The 23,263-nt window shown below is 58.2% G+C and overlaps 2 protein-coding genes across 5 annotated transcripts in view; one reads left to right on the top strand and one right to left on the bottom strand.

The window, feature by feature from the left end:
- Positions 1-9,585: 9,585 nt before the first annotated feature.
- ALX3 (ALX homeobox 3) lies at positions 9,586-16,905 on the top strand. The gene is made up of 4 exons (XM_042013700.1): positions 9,586-9,872; positions 12,930-13,231; positions 14,409-14,471; positions 15,126-16,905. Exons 1-4 carry the CDS (start codon positions 9,626-9,628, stop codon positions 15,714-15,716), a joined length of 1,203 nt encoding a protein of 400 aa, XP_041869634.1. The 5' UTR covers positions 9,586-9,625; the 3' UTR covers positions 15,717-16,905.
- Positions 16,906-17,869: 964 nt separating this feature from the next.
- Positions 17,870-23,263, bottom strand: part of STRIP1 (striatin interacting protein 1) — a 14,324-nt gene continuing 8,930 nt past the window's right edge. For all 4 annotated transcript variants that reach the window (XM_042013694.1, XM_042013691.1, XM_042013692.1 and 1 more), the window contains exons 13-21: positions 22,918-22,989; positions 22,622-22,696; positions 22,364-22,461; positions 21,860-21,986; positions 21,666-21,766; positions 21,378-21,444; positions 20,527-20,631; positions 20,128-20,332; positions 17,870-18,597 (exon numbers count right to left, since the gene is read on the bottom strand). In XM_042013694.1, the coding sequence (XP_041869628.1) occupies positions 18,350-18,597; positions 20,128-20,332; positions 20,527-20,631; positions 21,378-21,444; positions 21,666-21,766; positions 21,860-21,986; positions 22,364-22,461; positions 22,622-22,696; positions 22,918-22,989 (1,098 nt within the window). In that variant the 3' untranslated portion in view covers positions 17,870-18,349. The remainder of the gene's footprint in view (positions 18,598-20,127; positions 20,333-20,526; positions 20,632-21,377; positions 21,445-21,665; positions 21,767-21,859; positions 21,987-22,363; positions 22,462-22,621; positions 22,697-22,917; positions 22,990-23,263) is intronic.

Genomic DNA, 23,263 nt, shown 5'->3' with positions numbered 1-23,263 from the left:
CACACACAGCCCATGCCCACACCAGGTGAAGGATGTGTGGTCCTAAGAGCCTTAATCCACTGACCAGGGGCCAAAGACCCACTGGGATGTGGGAACGCTGCCCGATCCCCTCTGAGCGGAGCACAATCCCTGTGCTGAGCCACCACATCTCCCGCTGTTGTGTTTCCACCAATTAACTTGCTCAAAGCAATTAAGCAGCTCCAATGCCTCCAGCCATCACCTTCCTATCACAATGTGACCCAGAGGGTGGGAGCAGGGAATGTCCTGGAGCTGGGCCGTGCCACTTCGGGATGGGGAAGAAAGTGAGGATGAAGGTTTGCTTCCACAGGCACGTCATGTGTCCACTGAAATTACAGAATCACAGCATGGTTTGGGTTGGAGGGGACATTAAAGATCACCTGGTTCCACCCCATGCCTTGGACAGGGACACCAAGGGGTCTGTCTGTCCCCAGGCCTGGGGCTGGCAGAGGTAAAGGCTTCAGAATCATCGAGGTCTCTCGCTCTCAGAGAAGAGCAAAGGAGCTGCCAAGTGTCCCAAAAACCTTTGTACCCCATCGGTGGGTGCCCAGGGGGGAGCACAACAGCCCAAAGAGAAGGAGAGATGGGAAAGAAAAGAGGAGGAAGCACAAGACCAACACCCCAGACAACTGATCAGCCCACGGCACCTCTTACCCATCACACATGCTGGCCCCACTCCTCAGCAGGGCTAAATCCACCCCATGCTCCTCAGGGGGCCTTCTTTTGGGTGCTTTAGAGTTTTTTGGGGGTGAAATTCCTTTAAAGTTCAACAGCACAGGGGCTTTGTTTCCTATCAAGGAGCCTTTGAGATGTGAACAGCCCGGGCTCCTCGCAGGGGGATTTGTGGTTGAAAGGTCAAAGCTGTTTCTGGTTCCCCTTATCAGCCTTGGCCGAGCTCGAAGGAAACGAAGGAAACCTTTGGGTCGGGTCAGGGAGGTCACACCGGGGACAGAGCACAGGGGCACCGGGGATCTGGAGACGAGATGCCGATGGCAGAAGGTGTGGAGAAACCCAGGGGTCAGGAATTCTGACTCTCTCCCTACAGCCAGGCCAGGGAGGGGAAGGTGTCCCCACAGACCCATCTGCTGTGGGGGTGGTGGGACACAGCGCTCTGGGGGACACCATGGCCCAGAGTGGATTTGGCCACTGCAGTTTTGGAGTTGTGCCCAGGGGTGGCCACTCAGCTCTCTGGACCTGTTCAGTGTCGCTCCCAGCACTGCTGGGTTTGGTCTGGCTCATCCATTGGCACGGATGAGGATCCATGCTGGATTTGGGGAGTCCTCAGGGCTCTGCAGGAACACGGAGGCGGCTGGGCGCAGCTTCCCCCTGAGAAGGCCAGAAGCAGCGTTTGCTTTGCAGGACCAAGGCCTCCTGAGCTTGATCAGTGCTGAGGGACAAGTTCTCCACACAATGTGTGTCCCATGGGGCCACCTTGGCCTTCAACCCAAATAACTCAGAGCAGGAGCATCCTCCAGCCCAGCAAAGCTGAAATGGGCTCAGCTCTTGCCCAACCCTGTCTTGTTCACAGCCTTCATCCCCCTCTTTCCATCCATCCATCCATCCATCCATCCATCCATCCATCCCCAGCCACAGAACCAGGGTGCCCATCCATCCAGTGCTCTGAGTTGCTGGACCCTTCAATCTCCCCTTTCCCTGCTCTTCCCGCTCTTCCCTGGTCCTCACACGCCCTGGCAGAGCTGACCCATCCCCGCTGGGATCCGGCGCAGGTGAAACCAGCCCGTGGGAAGGAAGAATCCCTGGCACCCATCTGGTTTTTGCACGTGGTGCTCTCGGCACTGTCCCCTCTCATTCATCCTGACAGGTACAGACATCACCACCAGCCCGATCCCTTGAAGTCCTGATGTGGACAATCCTGTTATGGAAAAACAAGAGCTCCTGCTGCTGTGCCTGTGGGGAAAGCAGAATGCTCTGCAAAGCTGGGAGGAGTGGGAAGCACATGGGAAGGGGGGAAACACTCCCTGGGATGCTTAAAGGGGGTTCCTTGGGGTCAGCCTCCCCTTCCCAGGTTTCCTCCAGGTGTAAAGCCAGCCAAACATTCCCAATCCACCAATAAACCAGCCAAGGGACAAGTGGTGGGGTATTTGCAACCCCTAACACCCGTGCCACAGCCGCGTGCCTCAGTTTCCCCTTGGAAAGGGAAGCGTTTTGTCTCCTGGTGTTGGCTCCATGACGGGACCGCGAGGATAAGGACATATCCAGCACCACCCCCCCACCAGCCTGAAAGGATGGAGAATCCGTGTGCGCTCCATTCCGCGTCCGTCTGGAAGCAAGAGCAGTGGGAAAACACAGCTCAGCCCCTGCAGAGCCCCGGGACGGCTCCTTCCCCCGCCACCAGCCACCAAAAAAATCCCGATTACTTTCAGGTGTCGGCCGGTTAATAAAATCAATCTTCCCTCTAGGAAAAAGGAGGTGTGCGGGGGGGGGGATTTTTTTTTTCCAAAGGCTAAACACAAACCAGAAGGCAGCAGACTGCAGAGCGCTGGCTCCGCTGTCCTTTCGGGACACGCTTGGAGACACTCGGCTTTACTTCTTTCCTCTTGTTTCACCCCAAGAAAAAATCGTCCTGAATTTTTAGGAGCTGCTAGGAGTTTATCCCAGGAATCCCAAGGTGATGCCATCCCACCGGTTTGGCCCCGGGGAGTTCCTCACGTTGCTGTTTGTTACAGACTTTCCGGGGAAAACTTTTTCTTTCCATGCAATAAATTTTCCACTTACATTTTAAGGGAAGAAAATGTTTTCCGGTGCTTTTGCTGCCTCTCTGTCAGGAATGATTACTCCCAGATTTATTGGGATTTGCAAAGGAGGCGGCGATACCTGGGATCTTCGAAACTTGCCGGGATAATGATGCAGGCAGAGCTTGTCAGCCTCAGATCTGATTTATGGAGCAAGATTTCATCCGTCCCGGTGCGTATAATTTACTGGGATCTGGAAGTGGCTCATTAGGGAACGGGATGAATAAACCCATCAATCCCCTGGGGAGGGGAAGGGCTTTGTCCGGCTCTCCTTGCAAATCCCAGGGGGAATTGGGGTTTTCCTCGGAGGCAGCTGGAGCGATTCCGCATCCCCGGCACAGCTCTGGGGGAAAAGGAACCTTCAGGGTGGGGGAATCACCCTGGAACATCCCCAGGCACGGTGTGGGTCCCGCTCCCCCACGGGTGGGACTCAGGGGGTGCTGAGCCCCCCGGCTCCACGGATCCCAAACAAGCAGGACGTGTTTGCTCCCACAAAGCTGATTCCTGGAACGGCTCGGATTTATTCCCGATCCCTCCCGGGTTCAGAGCGTTGTTTCAGTCCTTTCCCACTACACAGCCAGCAGCTAAATTTCCCCCAGCCCTCCCAAATCATCACCTCCCCTTTGCTTTTTTCCCCCATTTCCACCATTTTCCAGCCATTTTCCAGATAAAACTCAAACTCTGCCCAGGGTAATCCCATGGAAACCCGGAATAATGGAGCCCAGAGCAAGAGGCTCAGCCCAGCCCTGCGCTAATGATCGGAATAAATTAATTTTTCCCCCCTCAGGGAATAAATTCCTCCCCACTCCCCGGGAATTTATTCCCCCAAGCCAGGCTGTTGTACATCCTATGGGAAGCATAAATCCACATAATACCCAAATTACCAGATTTACACCCATTTCTCCAGCTGCCATGTTAATCTGGGGCTGGATCCTGCTCCTGGTTCTGTAGATCTTAAATCCAAAGTGATTCCACTGATTTAAAGCCAATATTTGAGACTTACAACTCTTAACAGGTTAAAATTAAAAACTCTAAAGGATCCGAATCCTCCCACTTCCCAGCAAAGCAAATATTGCAGTAAATTCCCTTCAGTCATAGATGGAATGAATTCCCTTTAATCCCTCGCTGTTCTCCTGATTTTCCAATCACTATCAAGTTTTTAGGAGTCAAAAGAACCATTTTGCTCCCAGTCCCACAGCTTTTACTGGGATTAATGGCATAAACACACTTCCAGCCCAGCATCTCCCCCGAATCCCACCCACTGCCGGCTCGGCTCGCTGCTGCTTCCAGGCTTCATTTCCAGCCTGGGGTTTTTTTATATAATATATATTTTTGGAGCAGCTGGAAGGAAAACAAGCCTGAACTTGCCATCCTGAAGCACTTCCCAGAGCAGCCTGAAAATCCCCCGCATGGATGAAGCACAAATCTTTCCTTATTCCAGCAAAAATCCAGCACAGCATCGGGATGGCGATGGGAGAAGGGATCCACGGAGTCCCCTCAGCGTCCCGGTGTAAAATTGAGTTTATGGGCCCAAATTACCCCGTGGTGGAATTCTCTGACTGCAAGGAGGGAGCCGGATCCTCTTTTAAAGCAGCCCAAGGGATTTGAACTGATTTGTTCCTGCAGCTCCTCAAAAGGCCACCCCATTAATTTATAAAAACTTGGAATTTTATGCAGCAGCGGCCAAAAAAAAAAAAAAGTGGTAGTTTTGATACTGGCTTGAATCGAGTTAAAATAATGTTAATTTTTATTGTACTTTCTTTTATTTCCTCCTAATCCTTCTCCTCGGAATGCGAAGGAAAAGTCCTTGAAATTCAAAGGAAAACTCCTTGAAACGCAGCAGAAAACAAAAGCGCCGAGCTCGGCGTTCCCGCCGGGATGAATCCCGTCGCCGCCGTTTGCTTTCTCGGGATTCGCTTCCTCGATTGTTGCTGCCGTCATTAATTTACGGCACGGGCTGACACCGAACGCTGCTCCGGAGCCAGCACCGGGATGAAAACGGGAACGCCGAGGTTTCAACAGTGCAAAAAAACAACGAAGGAAAATTGCTAAAAATGGAATTTTTAAGAAATTCGCTGTTTTCCGGGGAAAATTTCCCTCCTTGCCAGTGCTGCGAGTGTCCATCTGTTATCCCTCCTCGCTGCAGCCACATGCTTTGTACGTATAAACTACCCAACCATAACGTATTTATACAAATTTAGGGATTTATGCAGTTGTTTGCATGTGATTTCCACATGCTCATCCTCGTCTTCCTGTCATCCGGACACGAAATTCCACGATTTTAGTGTCCCTCTGCTGATAACGTGAACTAACACTGTTTGTGGGCAAAATTATAATTATATTTGCGTGGGATTAAATTCTTAGGGGATATATCAGAATAACTCTAAATATGTATACTTGTATAAATATGAATTAATATTTACATATCATTATATATAAATATGCATGCATTAATATGGCATTACAGAATTACAGAATCATGGAATGGTTTAAAGCTCATCTCACTCCACCCCCCTGCCATGGGCAGGGACACCTTCCACTGTCCCGGGTTGCTCCAAGCCCTGTCCAGCCTGGCCTTAAATGTTTCCCGGGACGGATACATATTAAAAATATATAATTCAAAAAGAGATGTTAAAAAATATATCATATTAAAATATTACACAATTAATATTATATAATGAATGCAACATCAACTGGTATTTATAAGATGCCATAAATGTTAAGTATAACAATACGCAATCTACATAGATCTGTATAAAAGGTATGCTATTTATAGCTGATATTAATATATTGTATTAACATATTCTATAATATAATATTAATTTATATCTAAATTAATTCTCTACATCTATCCGCGTGCCTGTAAAACACGTGTGTGACCCAGGGGCATCGCGATCCACGTGGGTGGATATTTGTTTTCAGGCTTTGGCTTTTGTGAGATCTGGAATCAGGATCGTTCCCTGCCTCGTCAGCCTCGGAAAACAACAAATCCATGATCCCGATGGGTTTCCGGCTCCAGCTCCCACTCCCTCACACACACCAGGGTTGTGACCAGCAAGGGATTTTATTTCTCTGTATATAAAATATACATAAAAACTCCTTTATTATTTCCCCGGGGGAATGAATTCATTTTTCCTGCCATCAATATGCACATTCCTGAGCAAAACTGAACGGTAGCTTGGGATGAAGCTCTGCAGGGAGTTGGACATCAGGAACCAGAGGGTTTGGGGGGTATTTGGGAGGTGGAGAGGGATGTGCAGATGGACACAGACCGAGGATGAATCTGCAGGTTTAGGGAAAGCCAAACCTGGGGAAGGGCACTGATCCCCGTCAGTGCCCGGGGCCGGGATCGTTGTCCCTGTGACAGAGGGGGCAGGGATGTGCCCAGACAAACCCGAGGATCCCACAGGCACCCCGAGGGGTGCATCCCCCCGGGAATGGATCTCCCTGGGGAGCAGGGGAAGGTCCTGGAGGAGCCCGGGCTTGGAACAGCAGGAGAAGAGTGGGAGCATGGCCCTGAATCCTGGCTGAGTCCCACATCCTCTTCAGGCAAGGGAAGGATCCCATGGGCACCCCCAGAACGCTCATCCCTTAAAGGACACAGGAAATGGCCTTTGTTCTGCTGTTCCAGATCCTTTTGCCCACACACAGTGCTTCCCCAGGCTGAGAAGAAACAGGAATGTTTTGCCTGGGATTGAGAGGAGCAGCAGAGCTGGAGAACATCCTCCAAGCCCTGCTCCAAGCTTGGTCAGGAAACATCCAGCAGAGCCGGGAATGCTGCGGGCGGGAGGGGCCTTCAGTGCCTGATCACCCTTCAGACAGTTGTCCCCAGACCGTCCCTTCTGCCACCACCCTGAGGCTCCTGTGCCGCAGCCACGCTGAGCTGAGCTGCCTCCCCAGAGGAATCCATGGCTTTTCCTCCACAGGTTCCCAGGAATGGGCTTTCTTCCCAAACTGCCAAAAATAATAAAATCCAACTGCCCTCGAGGAAAAGCTGGACTTGGATGTCGGCTGCTGGTCCTGCCTGACCCTCAGGCTGTGAGGGAAAATGTGTCCTCGGGGAAGGAGAAGCCCATTCCCTGGGCACCAGGCACTGCTCCATCCCCCGCCAGCATTCCCGAGGCTCTGGGTAACGCTGCAAAGTCTTGGCTGTGAAGGGATGTTCCTACAAACCACAGAGCTCTGCAAACCCTCCCGGCCCCCTGCAGAGCTCTTGTGTGACATCCCGCGGTCCCAGGGGAGGAGAGGCAGCTCTCTGGGATGCCTGGAGACAGTCGGGAAAGCAAATGGGATGCAAAGAGGAAGAAAAAAAATCCTCCCAGCAAGCAAGAGACAAAGCAAAACCAGCCTTTTCCCACAGAGGATCCCATCAGGGTCCCCCTGCCACTCTTGGTGGCTCTCTGGTGGGGCTCATTTGGTGGAAGATCCAGTTAAAATTGGGCCACAAAAGGTCATTTCAATCCAAGAGTCAACCCAGCAGCTCTTCCCCTTACAGAGATGGAGTCAGACACTCTGATGTTGTGAAAAGTTTCTCCTGGAAGCTTTTCAAGTTGGTGGGATCATTCTTTGCCCAAAAATAAGCTGATTCGTGGAAAATGAACCCCAGCGAGCGTCAGGAGCACCACAGGGACTTCCCTGCTCCAGTCAGTCCCACACTGGCACCCACCCGTGGTGCCCAGGGAAGGGGCAGCCACTTCTCAGCCTTTTCCCTGATCCCAAAGCACCCAACACACACATTCCCAAACGCAGGAGAATGAGGCACCCTGGTCTGGCTCTACACACAGGAAAGAACAGGGCAGGGGGTTGGTGGATCCTCGGGGTCCTGGTCCTCATCCCTGCCCACCGGAAGGACCAAATTCCTCAGCATCTCCAGGGACCAACACAAACCCCCCAAAATCTGACAAACTTCATGGTGTCTTCAGCTCCAAACACCCCAAATCCCACCTGCCCAAGACCTCTCCACTTGCCCAGGAGGGTCCCAGCAATCCCTCCAGCCTGGAAAACCGGCACATCCTAAAGCAGCCTCTCCGTCCCGGCACACAGGGACAGACTCATCCCTCTGCTATTAAATTCCTTTACATGCCAGCAGTAAAACTGGGAGAGCAACCTTAAAACTGAGAAGCCTTTCCAGGAGTTACGTTATGTTTAATAATATTTAATGACCTGTTGTGAGCCAGAGGCCTCCCGGTCCCTATTTAGCCATAATTTACAGCACTCGGCGAGCTGCAGACAGTCGAACAGGGAAAATCCCAGCAGTTCCAGCTGCTGCAAAGGGAAAGGATCAGGGAAGGCTGGGAGAGGCACAGGGAGCATCGTGGGCATTAAAAGGGTGGGCAAAGAGGGGGCATCGCACGCTCAGACCCCTCTGTGCAGAGCCAGCCCCTCACAGGACTCTGAAAGAGCAATTCTGAGGCCAGGATCGGAACCCAGCGTTTTCTTGGAGACGCAGTTTCCCGGAGCAGGGGCTGGAAAATCCAGCCGTGATTTACACCACAAACCCGTCACTCCTGCAGTAACGACGCTCTTCCCAGTGACCAAACAACGCATCAATCCTCAGCCCCTGCCAAGACACGGAGGTGACATATTTATGTCACAAACTCTTTGAAACGAGATTTGCTTGTGACTCCAGATTTTCACTGTGCCTGGATAACGAAGTCCTGCCCCGGCACCACCAATAAAAGCGATAATGTTATTTATAGTCGGAGTTATCCCCTGGTTCCGCTATTTAACATCGCACATCTGGGATCTGCCAGCTCCCTCTCCACCTCGTTTTGCTGCTCTCATGCAGTTCACCCCTGCCCCACACCTCCCACACCTGCAGGTTATTTTTTCACAGACCTGGAGCAAGGAGTGATGCCCAAAAATGAACTCGAAGTGTTGTGCACAGGTAAAAACAGCAAATAAAGGGGTAAAACTTCACCCCTCAGCCCAGATTTCCACTTAGTTCTCCAGGCCTCTTATTTAATTCCTTCTCCTTTGAATTGCAGATTTCCCCCACATTTTGCACACAAACACCCCCCAAAATCTGGATCCTCTCCCAGCCAAGGCAAGCCCTGGGGAGCAGAGGAGCAAAATGCAGGAAAAAGGGGAATAAAGAAGCTTTGATCCACACCAGTGCCTGATGCCAAAGCCAAACTCAGGATGCTGCCGTGAGGGAATCCAAATCCTGGGGTGTGGAAGCATCAGCAGGGACACATGAGGAGCAGGATGGGATCTCGTTGGTGCTGGGAGCAAGCACCACCCACACCAGAACCTGCTCCAGGAACACCGTGGGATCCTGGATCCCGTGTCCTGGGGCCACAACCATCTCTGCATCCCTTGTCCCAAGGTCACAGTCATCCCTGAACCCACTTGTGCCAGGCCTCAGCCCTGGCTCTGGGGAGGGAAAGGCTACGGATGGATTCTGTAGAGCCTGTGAGGGGGAAAATAAACCCAGAGAGTGTCAGGAAAATGTAAGTTTCTCCCCTGCCTGGTATTTCTTGCTGCTATCAGCAGTGTGGGATGAAGTTTTAAATCAAAGAAGTGTCCTGGGCATTTCCTGTAGCTGGGAGACACTGGGAGCGCGGGGAGGGAGCAGCACGGCTCCCCCCGCGGCCGCTGCCTTGAGGATGAAGGGATCTGACCCACTCGGGAAAGTGTCCCGGGAGGGGGGAGGATTTGGGATTAGAGGGTTAACGAAGTGGCTGGGAGGACGCACGTGACTGGCGGTGGAGTGGGGGGGCGGGTGGGGGGGGGGGGGGGGGGGGGGCTGCGGGCCGATCCCTCCCTCCCCATCGCCCCCCCGGCCCCCTCCTCCCGGTGCCCCGCACAAAATCCGCTCTCGCGGACCATCCCCGTCCCCTCCAACCTGCGCCATGGAGACACCGGGCTGCCCGGCCTTCCCCCCGCCTCGCCGGGCCGGGGGTCCCCCGGGGCTCCCCCGGCCTCCCACCGCCTTCGCCCTCGGTCCACCGGGGCCCCACCGGCGGCCGCCGCCGCTCAGCCCCCGCCCCGGCCGCTGCCCGCCGGTCCAGGCAGAGCCACGGTACCTGGGGGTCGCCAGCCCGGGCCCCCCCGCCGCGGCCGTCCATGGGAAGCCCCTGTACCCGGCCGGGGCTGCAGGTACCAGGGGAGCGGCGGGTGGATGGGGGGGCCGGGGCCGCCGACCCCTTCTGGCCCCTTCTGCTTCTCTTCCCCCCTCTCTGCCTCCGCCCGCGGCCTCGGGTTCTGCCGGGAGCCCCAGCCCTGACCCCCCCAAGAGCGTCATTTCGCCGACACGCTCCCCCGGGCTTCTCCGAGGCGGCCAATGTCGCGATATGGCCCCGTCGGGGATCACCGGGACATCCCCCGACGGGAGCCGGAGCCGGCAAGGGCCGCTGCTGCCGAGTGTCGGCAGCTGGGACTGTGTCGCGACAGAGACCGGGGTCTCCGGGATGGTTCTCGTTCTCCAGAAACAAGGAGGGAAGAGGGAGAAAAGGCGGCGGGAGAGACCCGGCCCCGCTGCCGCGACGGCGGGGACCGGCCTGGGGTGGGGAACGGCGGGACCCCGTTACAGGGGATAAGAACGGCCGCGCTCCCCGGAGGAGGCTGCAAAGTCGCGCCCGGCCGCCGACTCCCGTCCCCGGACCCCACCGGGCAGCACCCGCGGTGCGGCCTCACGGACGGGCCCGGGGCTCCGGGATCTTGGGGAGGCCGGACCGCGGGGCTGGCAGCGCACTCAGCTCCGCGGTGCCCGGGTCCGGAGCTCCAGCGCTCCCGGTTCCCTGGGGCTCCTCGGTGCCTCGCTCCGGGGCAGTAACGCTCTCGCTCCCCAGGGCCCGACTCCGAGCTCCAGCGCTCCCAGCTCTCCCGGTCTCCCCGGTACCCGTCTCCGGAACTCCAAAGCGCCCGGTTCCCCTTGGCCCGGATGTCCCGGGGCTCCGCACCCCTCTCCAGGCTCGGACGGGACCAGGCTCACCCCCGGGGCTCTCCCCACAGCCGCCGTTCCCTGGCGCTTTCCCGGCCGGGCCCGTCGGGGGCTCTCCGGGACTCCCACTTTCGCTTTAATATCATTCCCCCGCTTCTGCTTCAGTATAAGAAGCAAAAGGCAGCGCTGCGGGGGCAATGGGAACCAGGTGGGAGCCAGCAAAGCCGCCTCGGGGAACAGGTAGAAAAAGCCCCGGGAACTGCCGGGAAAAGCCGTCTGGGAGCACCGGGAGGGTCCCCGGCACGGCGCTTACCTGCTCCCGCTGCGGTGGGGGGATGCTGCCGTTCCGCGGGTGTTTCCCCCGGTTCCTGGGAGTCCTTTCCATGCCCCCATGCCTTCCTTAATGATCCTTTTGAGTTCCTTCCCCTCCCCATTATCCCAGGAATTGTACAGCTGTTCCCCAGCTGCCGCCTTCCCCAGCGCCGCCAAATCTTTCGGGGGGTGTCAGTTTAGGAAGGAGTGGGAGAAAAATATCCATATCTTCCCTTTGTCCCCCTGTGCCGCTGTGTTTATTTAGCTCCGTGCCTGCATCCCGCTCCTTCCTGCCTTTTCCTTCTTTCTGGCTATTTATTTATTTGTCTCCAATGCCAAAACCCGCGGGTCACTCGGAAACGCGCCGTGTTGTCTTTGAAAAACGGGGGGAAAATCCCAAACTCGATGCTTTGTGCAGCAGGATTTTATTTTGGTAATTTTTTTCCCCTTAATTTTGGTTATATTTGGGGCTGCTCTTTGGTGAGATTTGGTTTTGAAGCATTAAAACCCTCCGGCCCAGCGGCTGAGCACTTTGGAGGCCAAAGCAGGGAGGAAATGGCAATTTGGCCTCATTCCTTTGCCATTGTCCATGACCAGACACACAGACAGGTCGGTGCTGAGAGGGACGAGGAGCAATCACCCCCCAAACCTCCCCCAAATTACAATTTCCCATTAATTCAAAGCAGCTGGATCTGGGCTTGGCTGCTCCATAGCCCCCAAATTGCCTTAATTAGAAAACAACCAAAAATCAAAACCGAAAGGCCGGAAAAGGCCGTGGTGGGGGCTGGTTCGGGGGGTGCGGAGCCCTGGGTGGGTCTGCAGGGACGGGGACCCAATTTCCCTGCTCTGTTGGGACGTGGTGGTCACCGGGCTGGGACGGAGGATCCATCCCAAAGGAGGCATTCCCCCCTCCTGGCCGTGGGCCTGATCCTGTCCCCCCGAGGGAGCCAGTGCTCCCCACCTGCAGAAATCCCGAATCTCTGGAGCTGGAGACTGGGGTGGGATCAGGGCAAACCCAGCATTTTTAGGTTGTCCCCTTCCCAAGTGACACCTCTGTGTCCCCTCAGCAGATGGGGGAGCCCAAGGCACCTCTCCCCATCTGCCAATTCCCCGCTCAGTTCTCCTTTCCCTGGCTCAGCCGGAATCACCTGGAGCTGCCAAGCTCTCTGTGTCCCCATGTGGGGGACAAAAACCCTCCTGGGGGTACAGAAGTGGCCCCCGAAACGCATGACGGATTTTCCTCCTCGATCCCATTCCACCATCCATCCCAGAGAGGCAGCAGCACCGAGGGGAAGGGGGGAACCCCCAGATTTCTTGCTCTGGTCCCAGAGGAGGGTGAGGAAGGAGAGCTCTTCTTCAGCAAAAAAAGCAGGGCGTTATTTTTCACTCCTTTCCAAGTGTTTTCCCGGGAGCTGCAGCTCCAGGGAAGTGCTGGCTCAGAGGCACAGAGTTCCCCCTGGACTATCTGGAGCGCGGGGGGCCCCGAGCCGGGGGGGCTTCGGGGTCACTGGTGGGTGCTGTGGCTCCGCGCTGGGCTCTGAGCCGGGCGGAGGCTCCAGCCTGGGCGGGAAGGGAGTGGGAGGAAGGGGATGAGGAGAGGAATGAGGAGAGTGGGGCAAAACCATCTGCAAAAAATCCCTGTGCCCACCTCCTCTGCCCCCTCCCCGTGCAGTCGCAGCATCCCAGTGGGACCCTGAGCAGCCGCTGCTCCAGCCAGGCTTTCCCCACCCGCAAGGAGCTTTTCCTGCCCACGGCTCCCGCAGCGAGCACGGATTTTGCCCTCCCCAGGGATGGATTTGCCCTGCTGCGTGTCCATACTGAGCCCTTTCCCCTGTGGCAGTGATGATGGGATGGGATGGGATGGGATGGGATGGGATGGGATGCCAGGGCTGTGGCACGGAGCGTTCTGGGCTTCCTTGGCACCATTAACCCCCGCTGGTCCTGTGCCTCTCCCCCGCCAGGTGAGAAGGGCTGCAAAGGTGGGTTCCAGGCAATTCCCGCAGCCTGCAGGGCACCCCCGAAAGGCCCGGAGGACTTGGGGTGTCCACTGGCAGCACCTCTGGGCAGCCTCCGGGAACACGGGATCCCCGAGCTCCCCGAGCCCCTGGGCAAGAGCAAGAGCAAGAAGCGAAGGAACAGGACGACCTTCAGCACGTTCCAGCTGGAGGAGCTGGAGAAGGTTTTCCAGAAGACGCATTATCCCGACGTCTACGCCCGGGAGCAGCTGGCACTGCGGACAGACCTGACGGAAGCCAGGGTGCAGGTATGGGCACGGAGGGGTGGGCACGGACACCCTGGGGGCTGCCAGGAGGGCGGGGTTCCCTGTCTGCCAGGTGATGGATGCTGAGACAGAAGCTGGTTTTGCCATGAATATGCTAAATCCCAGATGGAAAATCTCAGGCCATGCACCCACTGCTGAGCTGTGGGTGTTGGCTGCCTCTGAACCCTCTGCTACTTCCCCCTGGACAAGCACCCAAAGGGTGGAAAGAGCCAAAATTTGGGAGGTCAGTGCCAACCACCCCCCTCAGGATGTCCTAATCGTGATCTCCCCACTGCATCCATCATTCCCAGCCACCCTTCCCAGCTCAGCTCCTCCAGCCGCCAGCCCAGGAGAGGAATCCCCGGGAGCTCAGGAATCCCCAGTGCGGATGGGGCTGGGGGTGGCACATCCCGGGACGTGGGGCAGGATGACACCGATCCTCACTGCCCAGCTCCGCCGGCATCACGCTTGCGGGGAGCTGCTTCCAGAGGTGTCTCCATGCGGTTTGAGGCTCCCAGTGGGAAGAGGCGGCTGGAGGGTGCACCCAGCAGGGAGGAAATGAAGGCGGAGGGTGAGGAAATGAGCAGGGAGCACCCGCGGGGAGCTGCCATCCCCAGGAGCAGGAATGGGGACTAGGCACAGGCAGGGGAAGTGTCCCCCGAGCCCGCAGCCACTCAGCGCCCACCGGAGCCTCCGACCCCAGATTTGGGGTGGACTAAGATGAAACCACCTGCAGCCACGAGAGCCCCAAGCCAAGTATCCCGGCAGTGCACCCTCCTCTCCGGGAGCTGCTGCTGGAGTTGTCCCCGCCCCAGTGAGCACCAGTCCTCACTCCAGCACGGAGGGGACACGCAGATGGGACATCAGCACCCAAAAAAGCCTCATTCTGCAGCAAAATCTGGGATAAACAAGTCCCAGAAGCACCAGGGAGGGGGAAGGATCATGCACGGGGCAGGACGGATCATTGCCCATGCGGAGATTCCTGCTGTTGGGAGAGGAAAAGGCAGCGAGCTCCAACGCTGAGCACAGAGCAGCTGCCTCTGCTCAGCTCCGGCTCTCCGGAACGCTGTGGCACCGTGTCCGGCCCTTTTCCTGCTGGGGAGGAGTGTGGCCCTCGGCAGGAGGCTGCAGTGAGCAGGGGAAGGGTCCCCACACCTCAGCCCCCTCCTCCATCCCCCAGGTTTGGTTCCAGAACCGCCGGGCCAAGTGGCGGAAACGGGAACGGTACGGGAAAATCCAGGAGGTGAGAGATGCCACGGAGGCTGCTCCAGCCCTGTGCCCCACCCCAGTCCCAGGGGAGGGGTCCCGTCCCACTGCACCCGCGGGTGCCCCACATCATCCATTCCTGCCCCTTCTCCCCCACGGTTCCATCCACCCTCGGGAGAAGTGCGGCCCGGGACGGAAAAGAGGGAGGATCACGCTTTGCCACACGCAGGAAGATGCTGCTTTATGTCCCACTCCATTTCCCATGGGAACAGGGGCGGGTATTGGGGGGTTCCCTCCTGAAGACCCCCTTTAGCTCTCCCCCATCCATTGGTGCTTCCTGCCCCCCTTTGCTGCAAAACTGCCTTCCCCCCTTCCCCCCCAATATCGAAAAGCATAAAAATAATTTAAAAGTCAGCTTCACGCACATCCCTGGAGCCAAACTCTCCCGGCAGGAATGTTTCAACCGGGATTCAACCTCCCCAAGGCCATTAAAAGAGAGCAAAGGCATCGCTCCCTTTGCACCCGGTGGGTGGGGGGGATCCGAGGGGAATCCAACATGGGGTGAGAGGCATCAAAGGTGGGATGAGAGAGGAATCTGAAGGGGGGAGCGGGATCTAAGGCGGAATGGGGGAACCTGAGCAGGGAGTGATGTCCCCACCCTCATTTTGGGTTTCTGTTGTTGTTATTTCAGCTGCAGAACAACCTGTGGCCGAGCCCTGGGAGCCCCCCGGGGCTGCTGCCCCCCGAGAGCATCCCGTCCCCCTGCATGTCCCTGTACCCCCCCGCCGCCAGCAACGGCTTCGTGGGCATCCCCGCTTCCCCGGGCCCCCATCCCGGCATCAACAGCCTCTACTCCCTGCAAGGGCTGCCCCCCCCCGGCCCTGGCCCCCCACCCGTTCGAGCCGCCCCCCCAACACGACTACAAAGCGCCCACCCTGATGCCACTGAGGATGAAGAGCAAAGACGGGGCCGGGAGCCTCCTGAACTGGGCCACATGATCCCCCCGCGGGATGGACACGGAGCCTTCATCCCTCCGGAGCGTATCCCCCACCCCGCCGGCACCAGGGAGTGGGGTCAGGGTGCTGGGGTCACCTTCACCCCCTCTCTGCACACCCCAAGATTTCCCACATCCACCACGATGTTGTTGCTCCCCCCAGTCCCGCTGAGGAGGGGTCAAATGGGGGCTGTGGGAGGAAGAAGAGGCACCCCCGAACCCAGGCTACCCCAGCGGGGCTGGCACTGGCAGCTCGGGACCCCAGAAATGGCTCCCCAGAATACCTGAGCCCTCCCAGCACCTCCAGTGAACGGGGTTTGATGGAGATTCCCGGTGGTTTCCCCACCCCCCCCCCCCTCGTGTGTTCCCCTCGCCCCTCCCGCCCCGGGGTGTGGCTGAGGAGCGGTGCCGGGGGGGGATCGAGGGAGCACCAGGGCAGGGGAGTTTTGGGGGCAGTTCTCCCCTCCCCAGCTGAAATTTGGCCGCTCACCCCCTGCCCAGTGCAACCAGCAATGGCAGGAATTGGGCTCTTCCTCTCCCAGTCCCATACTGGGAAGACTGGCTGGACTGGGACAGCTGCTGGCGCTCGGGGGTTACTGGGGGCAGGGCCAAGGAGCCCCAAAGCCCCCCCCAAAGCATCGCAGCTCGTTCTGCTCCCTCTTGGAGGGGAAACAAGGCCTTGGCACAGCTCCTGGTGCCCACCCTGGGATGGGCAGTAAATCCATGAGCTGGGGACTACAGGGATAAAGGATCCCAAAGGAAAGGCTGTTTCCCTGGGGGGGGGGGGTGTCACCCTCTCACCCTTCAGGAAGGTGTTTTAATCCCAGCAGGTGGGAACCCTCCCAGATGCTCCAGCTGGGGGGTTGGGGGCACAACTGGTGGATTTTGGGGGGGCTCTGCATTTTCGGGGTGGTACCTGCATGGCCAGTCTTGGGTGAGGGCAGCACCTCATTGTGTCCAACGTGTTCCATCTGCCCTGGGGGGTCCCAGGGGGGCACCCCAAGCCCCCCCAAGCACCAGCGTGTCCTGTCCCCTCCTCCACCCCCTGTGACCTCCCCCACCACAGGGAAACACCCAAAAATGAAGCCAGCAACGGGGGCTCCCCTTGGCCCTGCTTGCCCCAGCACCAGGAGATGCTGGCACACCCCCAGGGACACTCTCGGGCCAAACCCCCTCCCTGCACATCTGCAATGCCCCCCTGCCCCAGCCCCCACGTCCTGATGGGGGGAACACCCCTGTGGGGCACCTGGAGCCCCTCGGGGAGGCACCAAACCTGCTGATTCCAGCCCGATCTGGGCCAAACCCCAAGGTTTTCAGCCAAGCCCTGGCACCCTGGGCACAGCCTGGCCACGGTGGGTGCCCACAGGAGGCAGCCCAGGGGTGCCCACCCTCACCCAGGACATCTCACACCCCCCTCCCACCGGTGGGGATGTTGTTATTCATTTCTAAACAATAAACCACATTTTTCAGAAGTTAATTATGGCTCCAGCGGCCCCATAAAGCCAGCGGGGCTGGGGATGGAGACTCCCAACAGGCTCCTCCCTTCTGCTGCTGGGAATGAGGTTTGGGGGCCAGGATGGTGCTGGAGGCATCCAGGGGGTGCCAGCGGTGGGAGCAGCCCTGGCAGGACCCTGGGGGGCACATCCAGACCCACAGGGGGACGAGGTCAGGGTGCAGCACTCAGGATCCAGACGGATCTGGGGCTCCAGCTTGATGTCACCCCTGGCTGAGGGGAAAAGGGCAGGATGGGGACAGCTCCAGGCATGGATTAAGGGCACGTTACCATCGATGCTGAGCCCACAGGGCCTCTCTGATGTCTCTCAGTTTGCTGCTTCCAGGGCTGGGGCTGAGGCTGAGCATTCCCACAGCTGGATTTGCTCCTGGAGCTCCACAGGCTCAGGATCCCAGCAGGTGATGGGGTGGGAACTGGGGCTGTCCCAGGCTCCCTCTGCCCACAACCATCTCTGCAAATGCCTGCCTCAAATCAGGGTAAATCCCCCAGGATTTCATCCCCCAGGATTTCATCCCCCAGGGCTGCTGCTGCCCCTCTACCAGGGAAACTGAGGCCAGGGGCTGTGCAAGGCTGAGCTCTGGCAGGATTTGGTGTCAGGATCCTCCGCTGGGAGCAGGGACCAAAGAAAATCCCAGTGGTAACACCACACTGGCGTCAGAAATCCCAGCACAGAGCTGGGGGAGGGTTCAGCGAATGGGACAGGCAAATGCCTGGGAGAACCCGCTCCTCCCGAGGCCTCCAGCCCCCCAAACCAACAGACCTGGGTGCAAGATAACACTGATAAACCTTCTGGTGAGGGGCCATGGACCTCCTGGGATCTGAGGGATGAGTGGGGACAAGGACACGAGCTGAGGAACACTCATCCCAGCTCAACTCCGGGCAGGAGGGACAGGGACACGGACAGGGACACAGACAGAGCCCGGCCACGCTCGGGGCAGAGGTATCACCAAATATATATAATGTATGTACAGCCCCTGCACCCTGCAGGGTGAGGGGAGGCCACCCCAGCCCCTCAAGCCCCTCCAAGCCCCCCTAACCCCCCCGAGGGGCTGGGCAGGGCCAGCCTGGTGTCCCACCCAGTGAGCCCCCTCCCACACTGCCACCTGCTCCCCCTTCCTGGCTGGGAGGGCACAGGAGGGTGGTGCCTCTGAAAGCATCGCACGGGGCTGGCACAGATCCCCCACCCCACAGGAAACCCCCAGGGCACCCTCAGCTTTGGGATGAGCCTGGAAGGAAGCAGAGGGGCAGGATGCGGTCTCGGCGAGGACCCCCCAGCTCCATCCTCTTCCCAAGCCCACCACAGCGGTGCAGCCACCCACAAACCCCCCCCCAAATCTCGCTGCCCCGCCCCGTGGCAGCAGGTCAGCCTCGAGCTCTCCAAGCAACCCATCCTGCCTCCCCGTGTCCGTCACTGCAGCAGCTCCTCCCAGGAGATGGGCCGGGAGAAGACCTCCCGCTCCAGCCACAGGTCGTAGTTGACCTGGAAATCCTCGGGCAGCTCCACTCGCTGGCCCAGCACGCTCTGCAGGCAGTTATCCACGGGCAGGAAGTCGGGGTTGCCGTGGGCCCGGTCGTAGCGCCGCGAGTTGAAGCGCTCGATGCTGGCACGCAGGGCACACTCCTCCGCCTGGAAATCCCACGGACGGGCATCCAGGTCTGGGAACAGGGATGAGAATGGTCAGAGTGGAGATGGGGACCCTTCATCCAGCCCAAACCCCTCGGTGTGGTGGTTTAACCCCAGCCAGACTGAGCCCCGTGCTTGCTCATTCCCCCAGCAGCTGGAGCAGGGAAGAATCAGGAGGGTAAAAGCTGGGGAAGTGGTGGGTTAGAATAAATCAAGAAAGCAAAAGCTGTGCACACAAGGAAAGCAAGACAAGGAATTCATTCCCCGCTTCCCACGAGCAGGCAGGTGTTCAGCACCTTCAGGAGAACAGGGCTCCATCCCAGGAATGGTGACTTGGGAAGACAAACACCATCATTCCCAACATCCCCCAGTTCCTCCTTCTTCCCCCCACTTTATATTCTGAGCATGATGTCACAGGGTCTGGAATATCCTTTGGGTCTGTCTCCTCCCAACAACCCCCACGCCCTCAGTCCCCTCCCACCTGCGAAAGGTCTTTGTAGGTACTTCCAACAAAGTGCAGAGCCAGGAGCCACCAACAGCTCCAGCACCACTTCCAGCACCCCCACCACAGGGAAACAACCAAAATGAAGCCAGGAATGGGGGCTCCCCTTGGCCCCACTTGCCCCCTGCGCCAGGAAATGCTCGTACACCCCCAAGGACACGCTCGGGCCAAAAAAACCACCCCAAAACTGCAATGCCACCCTGCCCCAGCTCCCACATCCTGATGGTGGGATTGGGACACCCCAGTGGGGCACCTGGACCCCCTTGGGGAGGCACCAAACCTGCTGTTCCAGCCCAATTTAGGCCAAAAAAGAAGGTTTTCAGCCTTGATACCCCTGGCAGAGCCCTGATCCCTGCAATGTCCCCACCCCAGATCCCTCCCACCCCCCAGACCTGCTGGGATTGTGTCTGGCTCAGCTGGAATTCATTTTCCCATAGGAGCCCTCCCAGTGCTGGGCTTTGCAGTGGGAGCTGCGAAGGTTTTGAGAACCCACCAGTACTCTGGCTCCGCTGGGCAGAGCTGGCACAGCACCAGCACTGTCTCCCAACATTCCCACCCCACCAAGCGGATGGAAGCGGGCAAGATCCTGGGAGGGGACACAGCCAGGCCAGCTGACCCAAATTAGCCAAGGGAATATTCCAGACTCTGTGATGTCAGCTCAGATATAAAAGCTAAGGAAAGGAGGAGGAATGGAGGGGAATTTGTTATTTAAAACATACGCCTTCCACAGCAGCCACTCCCCGTGCTGGAGCCTGGCTTCCTGGGAAGTGGCTGAACCTCACTTGCTGATGGGACGTAGAGAACAAACCTATTTTTTTTTTTCTGCTCTTGCTGTACTAAACTACCTTATCTCAACCCACAAATCATTTCCCATCTGATTTTCCCTCCCCTGTCCAGCTGGGAGAGGGAGCGAGGGAGCAGCTTGGTGGGCACCTGGTCAAGCTCAACCAGCCAAAGTCAACCAAGGTCAACCCAGTGCACCTGCCCAAGCCCCAGGCAGCCAAGGGCCAGCTCGGGGCACAGAGCCCAGCGTGGCAGGGCCGGGGATGCCGGGAGGTACCGTTCCCGTAGGCCCAGTCGTCATTGAGGCGGTGCCGCACTTTCTGGTAGATGGCAGACATGGTTTTCATGTTGCTCTTCCTCCACTGCCGGCCCAGGTACTTGGTCTGCACCTTGAGCAGCTTCAGCACGTAGAGCTGCATCATGGCCTGCTTCACCTTCAGAGCCCGCTTCAGGATAGGCGCCGACTTGAACACCACCAGCATCTGCCAGGACAGCCCCCAAATCCAGCTGGGATGGATTCCTGCGCCAACCCCTCCCTCCCTGCTCGCTCCTCACTCCCCACCAAGCGCTGGGTTGGCCCAAGGTATCCCCACCCTAGCCCAGGTGCCCAGTGAGGCCCTGGTCTGGCCATGCTGAGCTCCACAACATTCCCAGCCTGAACATTCCCAGCCCTCACCATGGTGCGGGAATGTTTCCACTTGGTCAGCTTGTTCAGGATGCGCAGGAGGTTTATGCAGGAGAAGAGGTTCCGCCAGCAGAACTGGTTGTTGTCTCCAGCTTCCTGTGGGGAAGGAGATGCAGGGTCAGGCAAAGCATTGGAGTCGGGGATGGGGAGAGGCTGTGGTGGTCTGAGGAGCCACGTCCAAAGGGGACAGCACAGCATGTGGGCATGGAATCATCCAGTCATGGAATTGTTAAGATTGGAAAAGCCCTCTGAGATCATCGAGTCCAACCGTTCCCCCAGCACTGCCAAGGCCACCACTAATCCATGTCCCAAAGTGCCACAACCACACCCACACATTTTTTGAACACTTCCAAGGATGGTGACTCCAACACTGCCCTGGCCAGCCTGTGCCAGGGCCTGACCACCCTTTTCACAAAGTTCTCCCCAATATCCAACCCGAACCTCCCCTGGCACAGCTTGAGGCCACTTCCCCTTGTCCCGTCTCTGTTCCCTGGGAGCAGAGCCTGAAACCCCAGCTCCACCCTCCTGTCAGGGAGTCGTGCAGAGCCACAAGGTCCCCCCTGAGCCTCCTTTGCTCCAGGCTGAGCCCCTTTCCCAGCTCCCTCAGCCACTCCTGGTGCTCCAGCCCCTTTCCCAGTTCCATTCCCTTCTCTGAACACACTCCACCCCTGCAGACACCCGCCATCCCCATCCCCATCCCCCTCCCCAAAATCCCAGCAGCACCAGGGGCTGAGCACAGGAGTGCTGAAGGTGCAAGGGCTGAGTGCTGGAGCCCTGCTGCCTCCCTGCATCCCAAATTCCCCCAGGAAGCACCCCAGGACTGCCACAGCAGGAGGACTCACCAGGCTCTCTGCTGTCAGCTCCGGCAGCTCGTGCACAATGCAGTACGGATAGTCCAGGACAGAGATGCTGCAGGAAGGACAGGGGCGGTCGTGCTGTTCCCCCAGATCCCCCCTGGCCTGGGGAAAATGCAGCCCCCACTGCCCAACCACCGGAGATGGGCTGTGCTGGGAACTTTCCAGGTCTGCCCAAGCCTGAGCCACTGCCAGGGAGGGACTGCAGAGGAGCCACAGAAACAGGGACCCCTCCCCACACCCACAGGAATGCAGGTGGGCAGCCTTCTCCCTCACCTGTTCTTGGCAGTGATGTAGGACATGATGTTCTGGTTGAAGAACTTGAGGATGAGCGGGATGCAGTTGGCAAAGACCAGGTGCTGGGCCATGTACTCAAACTGGGGAGGAGAAAGGTGGGTGAACGGGGACCCACTGGGGGTCCTGCCATGCCCAAAGACTCGCAGGCACGGCTGGAGCCTGGCCCACCTCACCTGGTAGATGTGGTTGAGCTTGAAGTGCTTGAGCAGGAGGAGCAGCACGGCCGAGATGGCCTTGACGATGATCTCCTTGTGCCGATTGACATCCACGCCCAGCTTCATGCTCTGCAGCACCGTGGTCCTGGGGGACACAGAGGGATCGCATCAGGAGGAATTCTGCCCTGGCAGGGTGGCACGGGTTGTCCAGGGAAGCTGGGGCTGCCCCATCCCTGGAAGTGTCCAAGCCCAACCTCGTCTAGTGGAAGGTGTTCCTGCCAACGGCAGGGATGGAACTGGATGAGCTTTGAAGTCCCTTCCCACCCAAAACATTCCATGATTCCATAATCCTTGGGCTGGGGCAGGGTCTGCCCCTCCCAGCTCCTGCAGGGTGCAATCCAGGGCAGAGCAGGGTCACATCCCCAGGGAGCCCCAGCCCACACCATGTCACTCCCCCAGCTCCCTCCCATCCCTCCTTCCCTTCCCACCCCCAGCCAGCTGCTCCACCCCACAGCCACTCACGGCATCTCCTCCGGCAGGACATCCGCCAGGATGTTGATGGAGTCTGTCTTGGCTTTGGAGGTGGGGGCTGCAGCCAGGAGGATCTTCAGCAGAGCAATCTGGGAAGAAGGGAGACATGGAGGGGGAATGGGAGCCATGGGGGACTGGCCACAGGCCCCTTCCCCACTGCAGGAGAGAGGAGCAGGGCAGGGGGTGAAAACCTGGGATGCATCACTGGGAAGGGACTGATCCAGGGGATGCCAGTGCTCCCCAGCTCACCATGTACTGGGGCAGGCTGGGCAGCAGGCCCTGGTACAGGATCTCTGCAGGGACTTGCTCCACTTCCTCTTCCCCCTGGTGCCAGGAGAGACCAGAAAACCTCATCCCAGGAGCCACCACCACAGGGTATGAACCCAAGGGCAGGATACCCCCCAACTCCTGCTCCAACCCCCTCTGCCCCAGAGAAACTCCTCGCCAGCAAAACAAACCCCTCAGCCCTGCCAAACAACCTGGCAGGGCCAAGTGTCCCCAACTCCCAGCCCAGGATCTCCATCCCACCCCATTCCCACACTCACTCCGGAGAGCGGGGAGCGCAGGTACTCCTCCTCCATGTGCACCTGCACCTCGGCAATGGACGTGTACTTGTGCTGCAGGGGACAGGGAGGGGTCACCACGGCCCCCCAGCGCTGCCCCAGCCCCAGCCTGCTCCCACCATCCCCTTCCATCCCTCCCAGATCCCTGTCCCAGGGGTGACCCGTGTAGATGTGCAGGGTGGGAGCTGCTGGGCCCAGGTCTGGGATGAGCCCAGTAAAAAGGAATGAAGACATGAAGAAGGGGATAAAGCCCCCCAAGGAAGGGATGGAGCACCCTAAGGAAGGGATGGAGTCCCCTAGGAAAGGGATGGAGCCCCCCAAGAAAGGG

This window comes from Corvus kubaryi, unplaced genomic scaffold (assembly GCF_017639235.1).
Source record: "Corvus kubaryi isolate FWS band 111438036 unplaced genomic scaffold, C.kubaryi_AGA036_p1.0 split1-37355, whole genome shotgun sequence".
NCBI lineage: Eukaryota > Metazoa > Chordata > Aves > Passeriformes > Corvidae > Corvus > Corvus kubaryi.
This window is presented reverse-complemented; position numbering and strand designations above follow the sequence as displayed.

What these genes read in the sequence shown, in the direction of transcription:
- ALX3 (XM_042013700.1), top strand. Translation starts at nt 9,626, where the DNA reads ATGGAGACACCGGGCTGCCCGGCCTTCCCCCCGCCTCGCCGGGCCGGG. An exon ending in GTACCCGGCCGGGGCTGCAG is followed by an intron (nt 9,873 to 12,929) that starts GTACCAGGGGAG and finishes CTCCCCCGCCAG; the next exon opens with GTGAGAAGGGCTGCAAAGGT. An exon ending in GGTACGGGAAAATCCAGGAG is followed by an intron (nt 14,472 to 15,125) that starts GTGAGAGATGCC and finishes TTGTTATTTCAG; the next exon opens with CTGCAGAACAACCTGTGGCC.